General features: G+C 35.8%; 1 protein-coding gene across 1 annotated transcript; it reads right to left on the bottom strand.

The window, feature by feature from the left end:
- Nucleotides 1–1,862: 1,862 nt before the first annotated feature.
- On the bottom strand, nucleotides 1,863–2,801 carry LOC123251400 (olfactory receptor 508-like). Its single transcript, XM_044680650.1, has one exon. It carries the CDS (start codon nucleotides 2,799–2,801, stop codon nucleotides 1,863–1,865), a length of 939 nt encoding a protein of 312 aa, XP_044536585.1.
- Nucleotides 2,802–25,314: the final 22,513 nt, after the last annotated feature.

Below are 25,314 nucleotides of genomic sequence, written 5' to 3' on the forward strand. Positions count from 1 at the left end.
TAAAAGCCATGCTGATAGAGATAAACTGACCACGTGCCTGTAAGAAAAAACCTATTCCAACCTCACCTCAGCCATTTTACCTTCCTCTCTCCTCGAGCTCAGGTAACTAAAAAGGAAGTTCCAAGTCACTTCCCCCTAATTTCAAACAGTCCCTCACCTTGAATACGTCATCCAAAACCGGAAACCCATGAAACCCGTTGGACCATGGGAAATGTAGTTTTAAGGACCCCCACAGGTCCACAGAAGTTTGTCAAACACTATATTGAGGTTCAATCCTTCCAAATAGAACCCCAGGTGATTTTAACTAACACAAATAACCAGTGGAAATGTGTGTTGGATATGGGGGGAGGTTTTGAAGGGGGGTGAAGGGGAAAGTAAAAACAGGAATCATATAACCATGGAAAATTTTTCTAAAAAAAAAAATTTTAATCTGGAAAAAAAAGAATGATATGGGAATTTTAATGAATTAAATAGGCAATATGAGTTAAGTGTAATGTTGGGCAAGGAGAACTTATGTATATATTTAAGCTGTATATGTGAGGAATGGTATTCAAAACTAAGAAGATGATAGTCCTACTATATTCTTCCAAGGTCAAATCAGATCTTACATAATATTACATGCAGGATTCAGTTATATGTTATTGGAAAATAATGACAAGTGGAAAAGAATCCAGAGGATGACTCCAATGTTTGTGAAAGGCCTTGAGACCATGCTATCTGAAGACTGACTGAAGGAATTGGAGACTTTCAGCCTGGAGAAAAAAAAGTCTTTGGAAGTTATCTTCAAGTATTTGAAGTGTTGGTTGACTTATAGAAGAGCTATTTGTTCTGCTTATTCCCATTTTGGAGAGCTGAAACAATTGGTCAAGTTGCAGATAAGAAAAAAAAAAAGGTTTTAGATGCATGTAAGGAAAAATTCCTACAATTAGAGTTGCCCAAAAGGAGGGAATATGCTTCCTCAGGTAGTGAGCTTCCTTTCTCTAGAGGTCTCTGAGGGAAGACTATTATGACTACTTCTTGGAAATGTTATAGGGGAAATCATTTAACAGATCTGGATTGGACTAAATGGCTTTTGAAGCCTCTTCCCTCTCTGAGGTTCAGTGATCCTACCACTGTTTCATTTTCAAATTTTTTATTTTAATAGTTCCTTCCACTGACCTGGTTAAATACAATGGAAACAAGATATAGAAAGAAAATTCAAAGATTTCAAATTTCACCTTACTTTGGCCTGTATCTTGATCTACCCAAAAATCTCATAAACAAATTCATTATGGATACTGATGCATCCGTTCTTTTTCAGTTAAAAAAAATCAACTCAGCAAGTACAAGATGAAGAAAAATAAGGCTAAGCAATAGCACATATAAGAAGCTGAAAATTTTAGTAAATTGCACAGACAGTAAGAGTTGGCCACGTGAAAATATAAAAAAAAAAACTAATGAAAATATAGTTTGTAGTAAGAGAAGCATGATGTTCCATGCATCTCATAGTATTCTACTGCCCTGCTCCATATATTGATTTTGTACATCCTTCTGCATTTGAAATATGGCAGATCCACCATACAGGAATTTTATAACTACATTATCATTCAAATTGATGACAAAAACCTGAATTTCCTTCAGATTACCAATCAGATCAAACTACATCAGATTCACTGGCTTTTATTTTCAGCACATTTAATTTCATTGATTTAATCCAATAACAATGACAATGTACATTTTCTCAAGCTCATTTATTGGCATTCTTCAGATCTAACTATTATAGTAGAACAGAAGCCACTCATGGCCAGAGTCAATCTCCTTTCTGTCTTCATTTCACCCACATAGTGTCCTGAATATAGGAGATGCTCATTACTGAATTAAGTTTATAAAAATAAGTGTTTTCTGCCGATCAATTTTTTCATGGCCCCCTTCACTTCCTTGTTCCTCAGACTGTAGATCAGGGGATTCAACATGGGGATCATTACAGTGTAGAATACAGACACTACTTTATTCTGATCAGTTGAATATATTGACTTGGGCATAACATAAATGAATGTAATAGTCCCAAAGTACAGAGTAACAGCAGTAAGGTGGGAAGTACACGTGGAGAAAGCTTTGGATCTCCCCCCAGTGGAGTGTATCTTCAGGACCGAGATGAGGATGTATACATAAGAGATAGTTATGATTAAAACTGTGATTACAATTATCGAGCCTGAAGAGAAAGAAGGAAGAATTTCAACAAGAGGAACATGGGAACAAGAAAGTTTCAGCAAGGGTGAGTAGTCACAGAAGAAGTGATTGATTTTATTGGGTCCACAAAAGGACAAATTCAATAAGCAACCAGTAAAGGTCCAAGCATTCATGCAACCACCCACATAAGACATGATGATTAATAAAGTGCAGACCCTAGTAGACATGTTAGTAGAATATAGCAAAGGGTTACAGATGGCCATATACCGATCATAAGCCATGACAGCCAGTAGGAAGCACTCAGTTGTCCCAAAGGTGACTGCAGAACAAAGCTGGGCCACACAACCTCCCAGAGGGATTGAGGTTATGTCCTCCAGAAAGTTTGTGAGCATCACAGGCATGACAGATGAAGAAAATCCAATATCCACAAAAGCCAAGTGGCTGAGGAAAAGATACATTGGAGTATGAAGTTGGGAGCACTTTTGGATCAATATTATTATGCTGAGATTGCCAAGTAAAGTGACAACATAGATCCCTAAAAACACCACAAAGAAGAAGACACGAAGTATTGGGTCATCTGTTAACCCTAAAATAAAAAACTCTGTTACAGCAGTGTAGTTTTTGCCAGTCATCTGTTTTCAACTGGTGCCTGTTAAGACAAAAAAAAAAGGTAATTAGAATGAAATTTTAAAAAACTAAAATTTGAATAAAATTTCTTCCTATTTAATAAATATTTATTTCCAACTTAATATTGGCAGACCTTTTGCAAAGCAACAATGTAAATGCAGGTTTAAAAATTAATAAAACACAGTAGGGAATATCAGATACATCAATAACCATCATACAAAAATGTAATGTGGTAAATGTATTAGAAAGTAGTTCATACAAGTAGTGCGCTCTGAAAATTCAGAAGAAAAATGTCAGAAATTCCTTCATAGAGGTGGATTTATCTATATTAGGTCTCACATTCCGTAGGTCCTCAAAAAGAGATGAAGTTGGGGTGTAAAAGTTGAGAAATGCCAACTATTTATTTGTTTTGTTCTTTGTGGATCTGGTTAAACAATGCATTTGGCAAGTCAACATTAGAGAGATTTATATTGACAATACACCTGCAAAGCATCCAAACATTTATGTTGGGAAGTTAACAAGAAGACATTTGAAGACAATTTTCCGTGGCAGATCACAACTTCACAGTCATAAAACTGATTGAGAGCTAGAGAGAATGCAGGATCCTGTTGTGTTTATTGTTTTCTAATTGCAAATCATGGAACAAGTTTTGTGAGTAATTCTGCAGTGATCTACTCACATATTGATGAGAGTGGAAACAACGTTTTAGACTACCATCTGTGCCACATGAAGAACTGGAAATGCACTTAAGAAAATGAAGTTGGATGAAGCAGCTGGATATGACTAAATGCAGGCATAAGAAATCGGTATGAGAGGTATATATTTTAAAGGCATTAAGAGAATCTATTTCCATGGAATCACAGGAATGGGAAGATTCCAGAAGAATAGAAAAACACATGGATTGTATTGTTGCCTATCTTTTCAAAGTGAAGTAAGAAGACGTCAAAAGCTACCAACACAAACGTCTATAGCCTAATTCTTATACAAAATGGTATTTGTGTATATTGAGCACATTCTCAATGAAAACATGTAAAGTTTAATAGACAGACTTTTGAAGATAATTTTCTGCAGTCTATAACATTTTCACAATCATTAAATTGATTGAAAATAAAGGTTACAGGGGGCAGCTGAGTAGATTGAGAGCCAGGCCTAGAGACAGTAGGTCCTGGGTTCAAATCTGGTCTCAGACACTTCCTTAGCTGTGTGGCCCTGGGCAAGTCACTTAACCCCCATTACCTAGCCCTTACCACTCTTCTGCCTTAGAACCAATACACAGTATTGACTCTAAGACAGAGGCTAAGGGTTTAAAAAGAAAGAAAGAAAGAAAACAAAGGTTATACCAAAATTAGAAGGGAAGCAACAAACTGGGGGGGGGGGGAGAATGCATAACAAAATTCTCTGACAAAAGTCTAATCTCTCAAATATACAAAGAACTAAGGCAAATTTATAAGAAATCAAATCATTCCCCAACTGATAAATGACCAAGGGATGTGAATAGACAGTTTTCAGATGAAGAAATAAAAACTATCAATAATCAACAATAAAACATATTCTAAATCCCTCCTGACTAGAGAAATGCAAATCAGAACAACTCTGAGGTACCACTTTATGCCTAGCAGTGTGACCAATATGACAGTAAAGGAAAATAATAAATGTTGGAGGGGATGTGGCAAAATTGGGACACTAATGCATTGCTGGTTGAGTTGTGAACTGATGTAACCATTCTTGGAATTATGCTCAGAGGGCTTTAAAAAAATGCATATCTTTTGATTCAGCAATACTACTACTAGGTTTGTATCCCAAAGAGATTTTTTAAATGGGAAAGCTTCTTTTTCTATGAAAATATTTATAGCTACACTTTTTGTGGTGGCAAAAAATTGGAAAATAAGGGAATGTCCCTCGAATGGGGAATGACTGAACAAATTGTAGTATATGATGGTGATGGAATACTATTGTGCTATAAGGAATGATAAATTGATGGATTTCTATAAGAACTAGAAAGACCTACAAGAACTGATGTGGAATGAAATGAGTGGAACCAGGAGAACACTATACACAGTAACTGAAACATTGTGGGACGATCAAAGGTACTTGACTTTGTTACTAAGCAATTGCTATCAGCAATGCAATGATCCAGGACCCAGGACAAGTGGGAGTTATGAGAAAGAATGCTATCCATATCTGGAGAAAGAACTGTGGGAATAGAAATCCAGAAGAAAATGTGAATTATAACTTGTTTATAGGTATGTGATTTTGGGTTTTGATTTTAAAGGGTTACTCTTTTACAAAAATGAATAATATGGAAATGGGTTTGAATAATATATACATGTATAAACCAGTGGAATTGCTTGTTAACTCCTGGAGGAGGGAAGGATGAGGGGAAGGAGAAAACACGAATCTTGGAAGCATGAAAAAAATTTTAAAACTAAAAAAAATAAATATTTTTTTAAATTGGGAAATGAAGGGGTGTCCCTCGATTGGAGAATGGCTGAAAAAACTGTGGTATATGATGGTAATGGAATATTAGTATGGTCTAAGGAATGATGAACTGTTTGATTTCTACAAGAACTGGAAAGACCTACATGAACTGATCCACAGTGAAATAAGCAGACCCAGGAGAACATTATATACAGTAACTGAAAAATTATGGGACAATCAAATGTGATTGACTGTTACTAAAAGAAATGCCTGATTCAGGACAATGCTGAGAGACTTATGGGAAAGAATGCTATCCACATCAGGAGAAATAACTGTAGGAGTAGAAATCCAGAAGAAAACATATGATTTATCACTTGTTTACATGAATATATGATTTGGCATTTTGGTTTTAAAAGATTACTCTATTATAAAAATGAATAATACAAAAATAGGATTTGAGTGATAATATATATATAAATAACCCAGTGAAATTGCTTGTCAACTCTGGGAAGAGGAAGGGAAGAGGGGACTTACAAGGTTACAAGACTCATGTAACCATGGAAAAAATTAAGAAAGAAAAGAAAAGAAAGGTTACAAGATCCTGTTGTTTCTTATTTACTGGATAACAAAACAGTATTTGATGCTACTTTTAAAATATTTTATTAGGTTTTTTTATTTTTACATTATATTTTTTTTCTAACATGGCCCTTCTTTCTCCTCTACCCAGTGAGTCATCCCTTGTAACAAAGATTTTAAAAGAAAGGGAAAAATTATTCAAGAAAACTAATATGTCTGACAGTAGGCACAATATTTCACATCCATGGAATCCTCTCTCTCTTCAAAAATGAGAGATAACATTTTCTCAACTCTTCTTATAAAACCAAGCTTGATCATTATAATTATAGCATTTGGTTTCTTATTCTTATTATAGTTGTATTCATTTACATTGTTGTAGTCAACTTGTATTTTCTTGGTTCTGTTTACAGAATGAAGGGCACATTCATTCATAGATTTATCTCAGTTCTTCATATTTATTGTTTCTAAGGGTATCATGGCATTGTATTCCATTCATTTGCCACTATCTGTTTAGTCATTCCTCAATTGATGGTTGTAGATTTTGATACACCTCAATGATCCAATGAATTGAGTTCTAGACTTAGAATCAGAAAAACATGAGTTCAACTCCTGTCTCAGATACTAACTGTAAGATCTTGGGTAAGTCACTTAACCTCTCACAGCATTAGTTTCCCCATTTGTAAAATGGAAATGTTAATAGCATGTATCTTGCCATAAAGATTAAATGAGTTATCATACGTAAAGAATTTTGCAAACCTTAAAAGTATTGCATAAATGCCAGTCATTTTTGTTTCCATTTCTTTGATATAGGAAAATGAATTGCTAGGAATATATTGGAAGCTCTAGGGCCACTGCTTTTGCCTTAGATTTATTTGATATGCGTGTTAGAAATATAATTTCTTTTTTATCTTTATGTTGTTAGATTATGAATTGAACTTTTAAAAAATTCTAAAAATACTATAAAACGTAAATATTTAAAGGAGTATATTTATTTCAAAATAGATAATGATAACAATAGGTTTGCTGTAATAAAGAATGAGTTTTCATTTGAAAATTTGGGGCTAATTACTTGTTGGCCTTTTGCTTAAGATCAAATGAAAATTTTGGGCCATCTTAAAAATTATAAAAGTATAAAGGGTGGTTTAAAGATGTAACTTCAATATATTTTTTTTTAAACCCTTGTACTTTGGTGTATTGTCTCATAGGTGGAAGATTGGTAAGGGTGGGCAATGGGGGTCAAGTGACTTGCCCAGGGTCACACAGCTGGGAAGTGGCTGAGGCCGGGTTTGAACCTAGGACCTTCTGTCTCTAGGCCTGACTCTCACTCCACTGAGCTACCCAGCTGCCCCCTCAATATATTAATATGAGTCAACTATCAGTTATTTGCGGTATGTCTGAAACCCCATAATGTGTTTAGTTTTTATTTAAAAGTGATAGATAAATGTAAGTATTAGGGAAATATTTTTAAAATAACAATTTTCAAGCCCTAAACTATGACTAGTGAAATTTTGTTATTTGAGGTAAAAAGCTCTTGGAACTAAAATTTGATATGATTTTGAATTTTAATTATAGAGATTAATTACAGAGTCTGAGTTGTCATAAAGTCAATAATGGGAAATGGCATCTGAGAACAGGTAGATGTCTGCCTCTGGTAATAGAAGGAATGACCTTGGCATGGACTAAGGTAGGAATTCCTCTTGACTTGGTTTTCCAATGGTGCTATTTCCATTCCGAACAGGATATTTCCCTACATGGTTAATCCTGAACCTAGCTTTTGCTACCCGTGACTACATAACTGGCTGTCAAATATGACTCATGCCTAGAATCAAAAAGCTAAAGGAATTTTTCCCTTCTTATGGTATATGTCAGGGAATGAGTCTTGACATTGTTCCTTTCATAGCAAACTTCCATAATTAGGGCAGATAAACAGTTTTTAAGTATAATGCTAAATCTGTTAATTAATAGATAGATATCAGAACATTTCTGAGTTACTATGATGGGATAAAAGAATTGCAATTTTACTCAGTTTTTGTGGTCAACTTATAATATAGGTATGTGATTCTCCAAAAGAGGCAATTATACAAAATAATAAGACTAAGATGTAAAGTAAAAGTATTCTAATTAAGTAGAATATTAAATTTTGAGAAAGCAACAATAAACTGTTCTCTATGATAATTATATATTTGTCTACAATTGGCTTCCAAATGTATTTAGCATAGAAATTCAGACTTCAAATGTGTTTTAGTAATAACTTCTCAAAAATGGATTAAGAATTTTATACAAAAAATTGCATTGATAATTTTAAAGAAAGTAAAGTTACTTTCCTATTTTTAAAGTACCTATTTTAAAAGTATCTTTTTAAGTATGAATTTTTTTAAGAATCTTATATCAGGTTCAGAGCTTAAGCAAAAATAAAAATAGCAATTTGGTGTATAAAAACTGAAATTCTCCAAAGTCATCATCTTGAAGAACCAAATTTAAGAGATTGTACTAAATTGTATTGTGTTGTTACTAATATATTTTATCAGAATCAACCAAGAACCTCTATAAGTGATCTGGATCCAAAGAAGCAGAGTCTCTACAGAGTTACACTATGAATGAAGTCTATCCAGCATGTCCAAGAGAAAAGATCTAGAGATCAGACAACTACATGGGATATCTCAGACTCAACTCAAAATATGCTAATTAAGCAAATATTGGATGTGGGTCACTAGGATATAAGGCAACTTGGTATCAGTTAATATTGATGCTCATTGCATTGCTTTGGCGTTTTCTTTCGTGGTATTTAGATTTCCATTTTCTTGGTTACCTTGGTGATATGTAAGTCTTCTTTTTCAAAATTAGTCCATTGTGAACCTTCTAAGTAGTTCAATGTGTAGCCTGACTTATGTAATTATGATTATGGATATCTTGGGGGGAGTATTTCTAGATTTGGCTTATAGATAAATGACCCATGGGGAAGTAGGCTTCCCACTCCCCCTTTTATCAAATCAAGGGGATTAAAGCAGCAAGTGATAGTGGGAAATGAGGTAATTGAATTTTGTGACTCATATTGTGACTCAATTTTGGAACTATTTTCGTTCCCTTTCTATTTAATTATGGGTTTAGTCCAAATTTCTGTCTTGTGAGAAAACTTTATTCGACTGCAAGAAAACCTTATTTTATTGTTTGAACCTGGTCCTATGTGGCTGGGAAACTGGACCACCTCTACCTGCTGCTTAGAGATCCATAGCTATGGACCTTGGTTATGCTGACTGAAAGCCTAATCAGATCCAAAGATTGATTCAAGAAGTCTTCTCACAACTATACAGCTCAAGCAACCTATATGTTTTATCTGAATCTCTCAGACAAAGGGTGGGGACATTTTGAACACTTTTAAAAAGCATAATTCCAGATTTCTTTCCCAAATGGTTAAGCTAATTCTCAGATCCACCAACATTGTATGCCTTTTATAATCTTTGGTAAGTATTAGCTGAGCCTCGTGAGGGTTTCCAGCAACAGAATTCCAGCAGCAGAATGACCTATCTAGTAGAGACAAAGCATACTATGAAGTGCAAGTCTATCTGAGCTGTCTGTATAGTAGATAGGCTGAACACTGGTGGGGAGAAAATTCAGCTCAACAATGGAGTAATTTGTCTATCACCAATACCATGCTTTGTGAGGGCCCTCTAGAGAAAAGGACATCATCCTATAGTTCCACAGTTGTGATTTACCTGGGTGTTCCCTTCAATAGTATCCCATCAAAGTGGTGTTTTGAATTCATGCCCACTCGTCCTCACATGAAATATGTGTGAAATGCCCTTGGTTTCAGGGGAAATGCTTTGTAACTACTGTTCTTGCCATGCCATTTGAGTCAATGCTCTACCTAAAGAAATGAATACTGGTGGACTGCTAAAGAGGAGCACACTGGTACGGGTTTGGGAGCTAGTATCAGGAAAATAACCACTCACACAGTTACTCCTAGAATTTGGAAAGTAGCAATGGCCACCCATTCGAAGACTCAAATTGCCAGTAATGAGTAGGAGTTGAGCAAATTCATCCAGAAGCCAAGCGTTACACCTAGAAACCACAGGGTAGTCAAACTCCCTCTGGGAAACAAACTGGCTAGTGTGACTAGGAGTTGGGAGGGCAAATTCAGAGCAAATATTATATTTCTTTGAATCTGTGAGCTGCCTTTTCTTAGATTCTTCCATCTTTACTTCTTAAGACCTGTTCTCAAATCTTTGTTCCTCCAGGCTCCCCTCCTCCAAGAGATTGAACACTACCCATAAAAATTCCCAGGGTCAATTTTGTGACCATTTCCCATCCAAGTTCTTTTCAGAATCCTTTACAACATTTAGAGATGTTTGGGGCATTCAGGAAGGACTAGGACCTCTGGTGAGAAGGCTTACTCAGCTTTTCTCAGTGCTACTCATCTATTTCTGCTGTCCACCTGCCACCCAACTTTCACCTATGGTTCCAAGAAGCTATAGCATATGCAGCAGCCACACCATGGTAAAACTGTCTCAGCAGATATGCCAAACTAAGTTGAGGGAAACCACAGGCCTCCAATCATCAGTAATATAGGGGGGATGTCAGTCCTAAGCATGTGAAGACTTCCCTATCAGAATGGGTGGGTGAGAATAATTTATTCCAATGGCCATGAAAGTGACTAAAGCAAAAACTTGGTCAGATCTCTAATATGCCAAGATTATCCACTGCATCCAGAGCCATCACCAGTCAGCCTGACTTTTTGAATTGCCACTAGAAAGTAAGACTGACAACTTTTTGCAACTCTGTCTCATTTAAATCTAATTCATGTGCAAGTCAAGACATCACCTTTTGGTGTCATTGTTGCTCTTCAAAAATGAAAGACAAACAACAATAACATTTAGAAATGTGCTTTAAAAATCTCCCCATCTTGGTCCTGGGAGGCTTCCCCTCTGGGAAATTGATGTATGGCACCTAAAAGTCACTATCCTCTGACCATCCTGGTGTTAAATTCTTGATATTACTAGGGCAGTGTAGGATATATTTTGATCCTACCTCTCTAAATCCAATCTTAGAAATGCATTGCCCAAATCTAGAATGGGGCAGAAGTGTCTAGGCAGGATCAATACACTTAATCCCCTGATTTTTTTGTAACTAAAGAACCCAGGCTAGACCTAAAATGGTTGCACATTGATGAGTAGAAGCCCTAGCCTAGACCACTACTATCACCCATCTAGAAAGACACACAAGAGGTAACAGATTCCAAGTTTTCATTAGTAAAAGCTATCACTCTGTGCCATTAATACAGTGATCTCCAAATTTTTGTTGACCGTTTACTCCTATCAGTAAAAAAAAAAAGAAGTTTTAGTGTATATGCCCAATATGTGTTTATAAATTATATATGGGTACTATATACTAATATAACATAGTTTTTCAAATAAATAATATACTTATTTATAAATTATATACAAGCACTATATACTAATAACTATGTAGTTTTGATGGATAGATAGACAGATATAAATACATGGATAGAACAAGCATTTATTGAGCACATATTATATGCTATGCTGGGAATACAAATATTACAGTCCCTGCTCTAAAGAAGCTTACATTGTAAAGGGGCAAGATAATATTTTAAAGAAATAGGATAAGGACTATGCTTGTGATTTCCTTGCTGTAAGGAGGTCCCATGCCATGTACTCCCTGGGATCAGCCACAACCCCTTTGGGATCAGGTCATCCCTTCTTCTCCACCCTGGCCTCCACTTTGAAGACCATTTCCCTCTAGAAAGTATCTCTGACAAAAGATTCATCTCTCAAATATATAAAGAGTTGAGTCAAATTTATAAAAGCATTCCCCAATCACATTATTCATAGTCATATGAAAAAGTACTCCAAATCACTATTGATTAAAGAAATGCAACTTTAAATAATTCTGAGATATCACCTCACACCTACAAGATTGATTAACCATGACTGAAAAGGGGAATGATAAATGTTGGAGTAGTTGTGGAAAAATTGGAACACTACTACATTATTGGTGGAGCTGTGAATTGAAATAACCATTCTGGAGAGCACTATGGAACCAGATTCAAAGACCACAAAACTATGTATACCTTTCAACTTAGAAATATCCCAAAGAGATCAAAGATAAGGGAAAAGGACCTACCCGTACCCAAATATTTTTATCAGCTCTTTTTGTAGTGGCAAAAAAATTGCAAACCATGGAGTCATCCGTCTCTTGGAGAATGAATGAACAAGTTGTGGTATATGATCATAATGGAATACTATTGCACACATAAGAAATGATGAATAGGATGAGTTCAGAAAAACATGGAAAGAGTTATATGAACTGATATAAAATGAAATTAGCAGAACCAGGAGAACAATGTATATAGTAACAGAAATATTATGCAATGATTACTTGTGAAGGACTAAACCATTATCAGCAAAGCAAATCTCTGATGAAAATGTTATCCACATTCAAGGAAGAACTTGGAGTCTAAGTGAAGATAAAAGCATACCATCTTGCACTATATTTTCTTCATGAGATTTCTACTTTATGTGTGATATGTGACTTCTATCATGACATTAGCAATATGGAAATGTGTATTACAGGAATGTATAGATATAACCTATATCAAACTATTCAACATCTAGGGAGAGGGAAATGGGAAGGAGAGAGAAAACTTGAATTCCCAAATGTCAAAAAACTATTGTCAAAAATTATATCTACATGTAACTGAAAAAAATAAAAATAAAAATATTAGAGATTATTCCCATAGACCTTCCCTAGTCACTTTTAGGGATATGAGCTCAGTATTGAATTACTTTGGGATGACACAGCAATCCTTAGGTCCCATGAATCCAGTCAGAGAAGGATGGAAAAGGGCACATCACAAGAGGAATGACCACTGAGCCAAGAAGAGCAAATCATTCAGTCAACCTAGAAAGGTGAACCATCCTCTAACACTCTTTTGACTTTTAAGTATTTAATTTGTTTGCAGGAGATAAATACCTAACCTACATTGCACTGTGAATACCTGTTTTCTCCCTTTAGGAGAGACTTTAGGAATCAATCTGAGCTTTCTTTGATTTTTTTCCTGGTGTTCTAAGTGTGGAAAAATAGAGCCAGAGGTCAGACTTCCCAAGGGCTGAACTCAGTTCCAGTTAGTTCAGAGCTATGGCCCTTTAGTGAAAGAGGACAACCAAGGCCCCTTGGACCTACATTGTTATATGCAAAATGATGATCTCTTAAGATCTTAGATTTCTAGCTAGAAAGGAGCTTGGAAGTCATCTTATTGAACTTATTCATTTCACAGATGGTATGTGACTTGCTCAAGATCATGTAGGTAGTAAATGAATAGTCAAGATTATGAATTTAGGTCCTCTAACTATAAAGTCAATGTTCATTCCACTGAACCACACTGCCTTTAAGCTCCTTTTAACCTCTATATCCTAGAAAACTATGTTATTGCTAATTCAAATCATTAAATATATAATAACTCACTATTTTGTCACAATTCTCAATGTTGACAGTTTTCAAACTATGTCACTCAGAAGTACATTATGGCATTCCCTTAAGGGATGAATTATGTTTTAAGCACATTTAAGCACTCATTCATTTCTGGATTCACCATCAGATGGTAGAAAGAATCATATAGATTACCAAGTCCAAACTTTCTTCTTCAAATGAGAAAACGGAGGGCAAAAGAGGTTAAATCACTTGCTTAAGGTCATATGATTAGGAAGCGGCAGTCAGGATTTAAATGTCAGGCCTCCAGTACTCTTCCAGGGTACCAGTTTCTTCTTTAAGAGCTACTGCTGGGGGCAGCTGGGTAGCTCAGTGGATTGAGAGCCAGGCCTAGAGACAGGAGGTCCTAGGTTCAAATCTGGCCTCAGACACTTCCTAGCTGTGTGACCCTGGGCAAGTCACTTGACCCCCATTGCCTACCCTTACCACTCTTCTGTCTTGGAGCCAATGGCCCCCATTGCCTACCCTTACCACTCTTCTGTCTTGGAGCCAATACAATATTGGCTCCAAGACAGAAGGTAAGGGTTTAAAAAAAAAAGAGCTACTGCCCAGGGAATCTTACCCAGGAATTATGATAGCATCTTCTTAATTGGTCTCACTGCTCCTAGTCTCTCCCCTCTACAATTCAGCCTCTTCCCAGCTGCTAAAATTATCTTTCTAAAGCACAAGTCTAACCACATCGATCCCCCCACACACCCCCAAAAATATTTCTGTGACTTCCTATTATCTCGATGATAAGATACAAACTTCTCTCGCTGGCATTTCAACTTCCTATCTACATTTTTAGCTTTATTTCAATTGTTTTCGTTCAGATAGTTTAAATTCCAGGCAAACTGGCATCCTAGCTGTTCTCTGCACCCAGAAGTGTGTTCCTAAATATTTAACAATTGGCTTGGGGTTGGGGCGGGGGAGGGCAAGGGTGGAAGGGAGGATACAATGTTAAACTGCATTATTAACATTTTCCCCATACTTTCTTAGAACAAAACAATCAATAAAATAAATTAATCAAGCCCTGACTCATAGAGTTTGTCTAGATTTTTAAAGCACAAATGCTCATGCTGAAAGTTTAATAATCTGCTTTGTGACTGCTTAGAGCTTTCTCTAGCATGCTCCTGCCTACAGCTAATACCACTCTCCCTCTTTCCTCCAGCATTGGCATGAGCTGCCTCCCTTGCACAGAATGCATTCATCTTTCTCAGCTCTTAGTTTTCAAAATCCCAGAGCCATTATTAGGTGCTAAAGATCCAAAGGCAAGAAGAAGGAGGAGGAGAAGGAGGAGGAGGAAGAGAAGGAGTAGGAGGAGGAGGAGGAGGAGAAGGAGAAGGAGGAGGAGGAGAAGGAGGAGGAGGAGAAGAAGAAGAAGGAGAAGAAGAAGAAGAAGAAGAAGAAGAAGAAGAAGAAGAAGAAGAAGAAGAAGAAGAAGAAGAAGAAGAAGAAGAAGAAGAAGAAGAAGAAGAAGAAGAAGAAGAAGAAGAAGAAGAAGAAATAAAAAACAGTCTCTGACATTGTGTGGCCTGTATTCTACAATTTATGCACAAGCAAGTATATGTAAATAAATAAATAATTCTAAAAGAGTGCTAAAAACTTGGGCAGATCAAGAAAAACTCATGCAGAAGGTAATACTATTGTATTAATACCACTGTAAGGATTTTATAAGGCTGAGAGGAGGAGAGGATGCTTTACAGATATAGAGAATCACTTGGGTAAAGGCATAGAAAGGAATTAGGATCTACCAATAGAAGTACAATAAGGAAGATAGAAACTCATTCTCCTTTGCCCTTTCTTCAGAAATGTTCAAGGAAAGGGTTGATGATCACCTGTCAGAGATTTCAAAGAGGTGACTTCCATATTGAAAATGGAATAAATGACCTCCACATTGGTCCATATATTACCAACTCAAGTTTTTTAGGGGGTAACCACTTCAGAAGAATCCAAACTGAAGGGACAATGACATGATGAAAAAAATGTCTGCTAAGAGTAAATAGGGTGCAATATATTATCAAGGATGACCTAATCCAAAAGCAATGTAAAAGGAAATACATAACCAAGAAAAAGGTGGGCTAGCCCTGAAGTCAAGTAAGAGTGAACACTCTTTAATCCAAACTCTGATACCTACTAGTGATATGACCCTGGGCAAGTCACATACCCTCTTCCAACCTCATTGTCCTTACCTATAAAATGAAGATGATAATAATAGCACCTGCTTAACAGGGTGATTGCAACGGTCAAATGAGATAAAGGGATCATACTGATATAATGCTTAATATTTTAGTAAGAAGAATTCTGAAAACGAAAAGGTTTGAATTAATAGGATGCAGTGTGGTATGATGGCAAGAGGTCAGGCTTGGAAGTTTGACATAGGTAATGTCAGAGGAAGAACCTGAATTCAGATTACCTGACTTGAGTCAGGCTCTTTCCACTATATTAGATTGGTTTCCATTAATATTAAAATTAAATTCCTACCAATGTGAGTACTAATTCTTAATAATTATTTAGCTATTATTGATATTAGTTAATTCTAATAATTAATATAAGTGGTTCCTTTTTGTTTTCAGAATTCTTCTAATTAAAATATAAAACATTTCATCAATATAAGTCTTTTATTCACCCCAAAGCTTCAGTTTGTGACCAGGGGGAAAAAGTATTCTACAAAGCATAAACACCCACACATATACAGAGAAAAACATGCATGTTATTAGCTAATCATCTTCTGTCAGACATTTTTGATGCAATATTTTAAGATATTTTATTTGACCAGAACAAAATGTACCAGACTTATAGTCAGAGGCCCTAGGTTTGAACCCCAGCTATATTTAATACCTGTGTGACCTTGAGCAAATCGCTTAACATATCTAGATCGAAATTTCCACATTTGTAAAAATAAGAGAATTAGACAAGATAAAGAACTCTTCCAATCTTAAGTCTATGTTTCTATGGACTGAGTTCACTTAATAAGATGTGACATTATAATAATACTCAGTTTACATAGCCAACTTTCAAATCTCTGAATGCACAAGGAAGTATTTATGAAGAAACATCTTCTGTTTTTTAAACATCAGATGAATTAAAGACCTAATGAAATTCAAAAGAGCTGTGACATGACAAGAGGAATAGACATACCTTCCTGAAATGAGCCCTGGATAGCTACAGCACCAAAAAGAAATGCACATATTTCTATAGCAATATCAAAAACAAAAACAAAACAAACAGTAGTACCTGTTGGTAGAGGGAGATGATGTGTTTAGAAGCCCAAGAATTATCTGGATATGACTGTCATATTTATGTTGGGGATAATGGCATTTGGGACTTAATCCCTTGAGTACCTTATGACCAAATGTAAATTGGGTTATTAAAATGCATCAAGAATTTTTTAAATTATACACAGAGAGATGTAAAAAAAATTCTCAATTCTCAAGGGCTCCATTTATTTTTTTCTTGGTTTGTGTATGTCCAAGATAAAAAATAAAATTCAACAGTGACATAGCCAAACCAGTAAATATCATCTTGCCATGGCAAATCTTAAAAATTGATCTGGATCGATCCATTCATACGTTTGCAACAAGCCTTTTTACAAATGAAGACTAGTCTTATAATGCTTGCTGTCTACATCTGTAAAACACAGAAGAATCATAGACTCACACCTCCATCTAAGTATCAAGTCACTATTTGCAGGGTAGAGAAATATACAGATTTGAAAGCAGCACTGAAATGGCTCAAACTTCCAGGTAGCAATTCCCTAAAATGTGTTTCTGATATATGACAGATTTGTTTCAGGATTGTTGATAGATGTTGTGAGTCATGTATTGAAAACAGGGGAGGGAGAGTTTGCAGGTAGGTGGCTCAGCAGATAGAGAGCCAGGCCTGGAGATGGGAGACCCTGGGTTCATATCTGGCCTTAGATACTTGCTAGCTGTGTGATCCTGGGCAAGTCACTTAACCCTTACAACTGATACAGATAATATTTGATACAACTAATACAGATAATAACTGATAGAACTAATGCTTAATTGCAACAGTTTGCCCTCCTTGAATCTCTACTTCCCATCTGAGTTTTTTAAAAAATAGAAAATTAGATAACAATAATAGCTTGCCTTTAGAAAGTGCTTTAAGGTTTCCAGATTTAAATAATAAAGATGATATTTATTCATATATTCAGATGATATAGATATTCTTTCTCTTTGAGTGTCACAACACCAAGAATCACAGACTTGGGGAAAGTACCTGAAGGGTCATTGAATCCAAGCCTCTAATTTTACAATTGAACAATATAAAGCCTAAAAGGTCAAGTGATTTGTCCGAGAGCATACAGCTAGTAGGTGTTCAGAACAGGATTTTAATGGTCTTAAATCCTATACTCCATTCATTCCACTTTGCTGCCACTCATGTTTTTATTCCATTACTTTTCAGATGAGAAATTTGGGGGTCAGAAAGTTTAAGTGATCTAACAAACATCACCTAGCTAGCATCTGAAATGTTATTCGAACATATCTAAGGGATCTGAGGCAGCAACCTCATTACCTCATTAAGATCATACTCCTTTAATCAAAGATTTAATTTTCTTTTTGTTGTTGTTTTTACTTGAAAATTTTTTATTTAATTAACTAATTTAGAATATTTTTCCATGGTTACATGATTCATGTTCTTTCCCTACCCTCCTCCCACCCCCTTCCCATAGCCAATGTGCAGTTCAACTGTTTTATATGTGTCATTGATCAAGACCTATTTCCATATTATTAGTATTTGCACTCAGGTGATCACTTAGAGTCTACATCCCCCATCATATCCCCATTGAACCATGTGATCAAGCGTTTGTTTTTCTTCTGCGTTTCTGCTCCCACAGTTCTTTCTCTGGATATGGATATAGTTCTTTCTCATGAGTCCCTCAGAATTGTTCTGGGTCATTGCATTGCTGTTGGTAGAGAAGTCCATTATATTCAATTGTACCACAGTGTATCAGTCTCTGTGTTATAAGGTTCCCCTGGTTCTGCTCCTTTCACTCTGCATCAATTCCTGGAGGTTGTTCCAGTTCACATGGAATTCCTCCAGTTTATTATTCCTTTTAGCACAATAGTATTCCATCACCAACAGATACCACAGTTTGTTCAACCATTCCCCAATCAAAGGGTATCCCCTCGTTTTCCAATTTTTTGCCACCACAAAGAGCACAGCTATAAATATTTTTGTACAAGAAAGATTTAATTTTAAAATACAACCATATTTCACTTTATTGTACTTCATAGAAATTGCTTTTTTTTTAATTGAAGGTTTGTAACAACTGTGAATTTATCAGTGCCATTTTTCCAACAAGTGCTCACAACATATTTCTGAATCACACTTTGGTAATTCTCACAGTATTTCAGACTTTTTCATTCAACTTTTGATTTTCATTTTCATTTTCATTTCATTTCAGACATTTTTCATTCAACTTTTTGTTATGGGGATTTGTGATCAGTGATCTTCGATGTTATTATTGTAATTGTTTTGGATCACTAAGAACCACACCCATATAAGACAGCCATTAATCAATAATGTGTGTGTTCTGACTGCTCCACCAACCAGCGATTTCTGTCTTTCTCCCACTAAGCTGGTCTCTCTATTCCATGAGACCCAAAAAAATACTGAAATTAGGCCAATTAATAACACTACAATGGCCTCTAAGTGTTCAAATGAAAGGAAAACTCAGTGAGACAAACTTCAATGTTATTTTAAGAAATTGTCACAGACATCCTAACCTTCAGCAGTCCCCACCCCAATCAGTCTGCAATCATCAGCATTGAGACAAGACTGTCCACCAGCAAAAAGATTTTGGTTTGCTGAAGGCTGAGGTGATGGTTAGCAATTTTTTTTCAATAAAGTATTTTTTAATTAAGGTCTGTTCGTTGGGTTTTTATACATGATACTTCTGCACACCTAATAGACTACAATATAATATAAACATAACTTTTTATGCACCGGGAAACAAGAAAATTTGTGACTTGCTTTATTGCTATATTTACTTTATTATGGTGGTCTGAAACCTATCTGCAATATCTCCAACGTATTTCTGTACCAGGTCTGCTTAAAAAAATAAAAAGATTGGTTTATTCTGAGCAAAACTATTTCTGATAAACTAAATCAAACTGAGAATTTCAGTCGCTCCATTCTTTATAATGCCTAACACACCACCTGGAGCAAAGAAGTCGCCCATGTTATTTGGATTTTAAATGGAGTGGTCCTCAGATGTCATTTAGTTTAAATAACTAACTAAATAAATAAAACTGCATAAAATAAGAATATCCTTCACAAAATCCCCAACAAGTAGCTATAAAGCCTGCTAATTTTTTTGAACTTTCTAAACTTAGACCCACTGTGAAAATGAATATGTTAATTATTTTAACTTGCTGGAGTTACCCAACTATGTAAATGATGCAGCTGTGTGAGACAGTGAATAAGGACACAAAATGACTTGAAAAGTTAGCAGCCCTGGAGAATGACCAGGAATAACTTCGGCAGGGCCAGTGACTGTGGAAAACATTTCATACCAGTTCTCTTAGTCCATGGGAGGAGATATTTGAGTGACTTTGTTTCCATGAGCACATTCTGCATCCCACAGAAAACATTCTGATCAGCAGACTATCTCTGTCAGTCTAAGTTATTTCTGAACTGTTTCACTTGGCCTCGATTATGGGACACCTGGTCTTAAGGCTCTGTGGGTCACAGAATTGCTGAAACTTTGAGATAATGAACTATTTCATTCATTTATCTATGCTACTGTGCCAAAATATGTACCAAAGAGCATTTATCTTGGCTCCTGGAATCTTGGACCCCACGCTTCCATCTGGCAATCTACACCCACACACACCCTCACCTCTGTTCTTGAAACTCTCTACCCATGCCATGTCTAGTTCCCTCCCTGGATCTGCCCCTTCCATCCCCTTATCCCACCTCCCTTTATTAGAATTTATATGCAGGGCTTGCCATCTTAAGACCTGAGATTTTGGCACGAGGTTAAATTATTCCACATGCACACATAGGTCTTTGCTTAAAAAAAATTATCTTGATTTTAAAGGCATTGTATCTCTTGGGTGTTCCTCCCCTTGTAGACAGAGAGACTGCAATCTCATCGGATTCATGCTTCCCACTGGGTCTCTTCTGGGGATAGAAGGACTTGGGTCCTATAGAAGTCTGTGCTTGGCATAGGACCCTCAAGGGAAGAGGGCTCTAAGTTCCACAGAGGCCATACCATCCCAGTACACCCCAAATTCCTAGAGACACCACAAGTCAAAGATTACATGAGGAATTCACCTTGCAGGGCTGGCAGCTGAACAAACATGGGATCCTCTACCTCTAAGTTTTGTATGTATTTACACTAGCCTTAGGATAAAGGTCTGAGCATAAGGGGATACCTTGTGTTTACATCTCAAACACATTAAGTTCCTCCAGATAATTTACCCAGCATTACGATCTCTACATCTCAAACATCACTTATGACCCCAAACATCCCTAGGTTTCTCAAGATGGGTAACATGATCAAGATGCCATAAAGGATGTGTTTGTACTTGTACTTGTACTTGTACTTATACTATGCCCCCAGATCCACCTATATGATCAGGATGTCATAAATGATATGTGCTTATGGTTAAGCCCCCAGACTCAAAGGCACCTATTCTATTACCTATTATCCCCTGTTTGCCCCACTTGTTTGTTCTCATTGTTCATCTCCCTCCCCATCCTTCCCTTCCAAGTCACTTAGACCTCATTCCTTTAGGATATAAAAATCCTGAACTTTTCTCTGTTCAAGGAGACAGTTGGTCCTGCACTCTGCTTCCCGACCATTCAACCTAAATAAATCTCTCTTCTTTTCCTCTGGAGTCTGTCATTCTTGAAAGGGCACCCTCTCCGGACCAAGGGTTAATCTCCAGCCCCCTACAACGCCTCAATTTATAGATACCTCTCCCAAAAAGTGCTGTTAAACACACATAGTAGAACATCAGATAAAATAAAATAGATGAAACATGAATTCTAATTTCATTTCATTTCATTTTTTAAAATATAAGAAATTCTGTGTTATTTTCAAAACTGTCCTGCAAATTTATGCTTCCTTCTTTTCTCCTCAAAGAGGGGATACCAGACAAGGATTATATTTATTTGCCCACCTAAGTATTTCAAGTTAAGAGGCAATGATTTTTTTAAAGCTTAAGCCATTTGTCTGAAAAGTATCCCTTAACAGGAAATGAGTTCCCCAAGCTATATTTCAAAATCAACTCATAAAAAGGTTGTTACAGAAAGGCTATCACAATCAATGAATAGCAATAAATTCATATATGCACGCTATTAACAAAAAGAAATCAAATTAGAAAATGCTAGACAAATATCAATGAGGATGAAAGTAAAGCAACTATTAGGAGCTATTTTGCCCAATTCTATGCCAATAAAACTAACAAACCGAGTGAAATGGTTGAATATAAATATATTAACTAGCCAGATTAACAGAAGAGGAACTAGAATACTTAAATAACCCTCTCTTAGAAAAAGAAATTAAACAAAAAGTACCAGATAGATTTACAAGTAAATCCTGCTAAAGAATAATTAACTCCAATATTGTATAAATCATCTTAAATAAAAGGTAATGGAGTTCTACCAAATTCCTTCTGTGATACAAATATGGTTTTGATACCTAAACTAGGGAGAATAAAAACAGATAAAGAAAACTACATACCAATTTCTCTAAGGAATATTGATGCAAAATTTTTAAACAAAATTTTTTTTTTAAACCCTTGTACTTCGGTGTATTGTCTCATAGGTGGAAGATTGGTAAGGGTGGGCAATGGGGGTCAAGTGACTTGCCCAGGGTCACACAGCTGGGAAGTGGCTGAGGCCGGGTTTGAACCTAGGACCTCCTGTCTCTAGGCCTGACTCTCACTCCACTGAGCTACCCAGCTGCCCCCATAAACTTGGTAGAGGTACTCTCTTTTTTTTTTTTTTAATTTTTTTTTTTTTATTTTAAACCCTTAACTTCTGTGTATTGACTTATAGGTTGAAGAGTGGTAAGGGTAGGCAATGGGGGTCAAGTGACTTGCCCAGGGTCACACAGCTGGGAAGTGTCTGAGGCCGGATTTGAACCTAGGACCTCCCATCTCTAGGCCTGACTCTCAATCCACTGATAGCAATATAATACAAAGATCAAGCGGGATATATATATATATATATACATATGTATATATGTATATATATATATATATATATATATATATATATATACCAGTAATGCAGAGCTGGTTTAATATTAGGAAAACTATTAGTATAATAGACCATATCAATAACAAAAACAACAAAAATCCTATGATTATATCAATAGATGCAGGAAAGGCTTTTGGCAAAATACATCTGTTCTTATTGAAAACACCAGAAAGCATAGGAATAAATGGAGCCTTTCTTAAAATAAGTAATATCTATCTAAAATCAAGATCAAACATTTGCTCTAATGGAGCAAAGATCAGTAAGATCAGGGAAGAAGCAAAGATGTCCATTAGGCCCACTATTATTGTCCTACAAATGCTAGCTCTAGCAATAAGACAAGAAAAGAAATATAAGCAATAAGAATAGGCAATGAGGGAAGAAAACTATCCCTCTTTGCAGATGATATGACGTCATACTTAGGAAACTTTAGAGAACCAATTAAAATGATTGAAACAAATAAATTCTTTTTTTCTACAGTTTAACAGATTTTTAATTGTAATATTTTTATCCAAGTCAAAAGAACAAGTTGCATATGTCAACAAAAGAAAATAAGGAAATTTGATACTTCATGGGCATTCTGTTTTTTGGCATCATTAGCAAAGATGCAGAATATAAAATAAGCACACACAAATCATTGTCTCTATATATTACCAACAAATCCTAGCAGGAAAAGATAGCAAGAGAAATTCCATTTAAAATAACTACAAACATATGACTTATCACTTGTCACATGTATATATGGCTATGTGATTTGGCATTTAGGCTTTAAAAGATAGCTCTATAGCAAAAATGAATAGTATGGAAATGGGTATCAAGTGATAACATTTATACAACAATTGCTTGTTGGCTCTGGGAGGAAGGAGGGAAAGAAAAGGAGTCATTTAAACATGGGAAAATATTTTTTAAATAAAAAATTTTAATAGAACAAAATAGCTACTGACAATATAAAGTACTTGGGAGCCTACCTGCCAAGATAAATTCAGGAATTATAAGAACATAATTACAAAACACTTTACACAAATAAAATACAGATCCAAAAAAATGGGAAAATATTAATTGCTCATGGGTAGGCTGATCCAGTATGATAAAAATGACAGTTCTATCTAAATAAAGTTATGTATTCAGAGCCATATCAATCAAAAAATCAAAGAATTATTTTACAGAGCTAAACAATAACAAAATTCATCTGGAAGAATAAAAGGCATAAGAAATAGCATATGAAGGGAATCAATAAAGATGGCCTAGCAGTACCAGATTTCATATTACAACTTGATAATCATCAAAACAATCTAGTACAGGCTAAGAAACAGAGAGTAGTGATCAGTGAAATAGATTATGTACACAATACACAGTAGTAAATGACCAGTATAATCTAGTGTTTGATAAACAAGTTTTGGGGACAAGAATTCACTATTTGACAAAAAGTGCTAGGAAAACTGAAAAGGAGTTTGGCAGAAACTAGATATAAACCAACAGTTCTCACAATATACCATCAAAATGTGTACATGATTTAGACAAAAAGGATATCATAAGAAAATTAGGGGAACATGGAAAATTTTGTCATATCTATAGATAAGGGAAGAATTTATGACTAAAGAAATACATAGGCTCATGGAATGTAAAATGAATAGTTTTGATTACATGGTATTAAAAAAATTTGCATAAGCAAAACCAAGGTTAGGAGGAAAGCAAAAAACTGTGAGGGAGAGGGGATTTTCAGCAAGTTTCTCTGATAAATCCCTGAAATATAAAGAGAACTGAGCCAAATTTAGAAAAATAAGATCCATTCCCCAATTGATAAATAGTCAAAAGATATGAATAAGCAATTTTCAAAAGAAAAAAAGCAGTTATCTGTAGTCATACAAAAAATGCCTTAAATCACTATTGATTTGAGAAATTCAAATTAAAACAACTCTGACATAACACCTCATACTTAGCAGATTGACTAGCATGACAAAAAAATTTGACCATCTTTATGTCATGCCACTATGTGTATCTTTCCTCCTCTACCTTCACTTTTCACCCCAATCTCTGGAAGATTAATCAAATTAATACTACCATTCTTTGAAAGGGCATGTCAATCAATTGTCCTATGACGTGGGTAAATAAACACAAATACACACACAGGGGTTCTTTTGGGAGCAAAGGGATGCAAAAAGAACGAAGGGTGAAGATGTACAAACTATCTTAAGCAAATACAAAAGGGGCTGTGACAATGTGAGTGAGTGGCAATGGGTATCTTCTACAGGGAAAAACACAACAGGAATAAAAAATATTTTTTAATAATGGCTTTAAAGGGTAAGGGCAGTAAAAAGAGGTCACCCTAACCTAGTTATCTAAGGACAAACTCAGGAACTGGGAGTTGGGTCAGGATCTACCCTATTTTAACCCAGATGACTTAACTAAACTAAATCTCTAACTAGAATAAGAGAGGGCTGGAGAGGTGGGATCTTCACTACACTTGTCCACGGCGCTCCAAGATGTCACAGATGTCACAGAAAACCAGGATCAAGTTTTATCCATAGCCAATCATCAAAAAGCTCTAGAGAGTAAGGTAGATAAATCTGCTGTCCACCAACAGATATCCAAGACCTTTCTCTACCTAGGCCACGATAGGTGATTGAAGTATCTTCTCAGTGATATCCCACTCTGTCAGCTCCTTGGATATTTGACAAAGCTGGACCACACAGCCAAAACCTCCTTCCTTCAGCTTGGCCAAACCACACTCTCTCTTCAAACCCTGGTTTTATTCCATTATGAAATGTCCATGAAGTCCAAGATTTCTTCAAGCTGTCATTT

The sequence above is a fragment of the Gracilinanus agilis genome, chromosome 6 (genome assembly GCF_016433145.1).
Source record: "Gracilinanus agilis isolate LMUSP501 chromosome 6, AgileGrace, whole genome shotgun sequence".
NCBI classification, from domain to species: Eukaryota; Metazoa; Chordata; class Mammalia; order Didelphimorphia; family Didelphidae; genus Gracilinanus; species Gracilinanus agilis.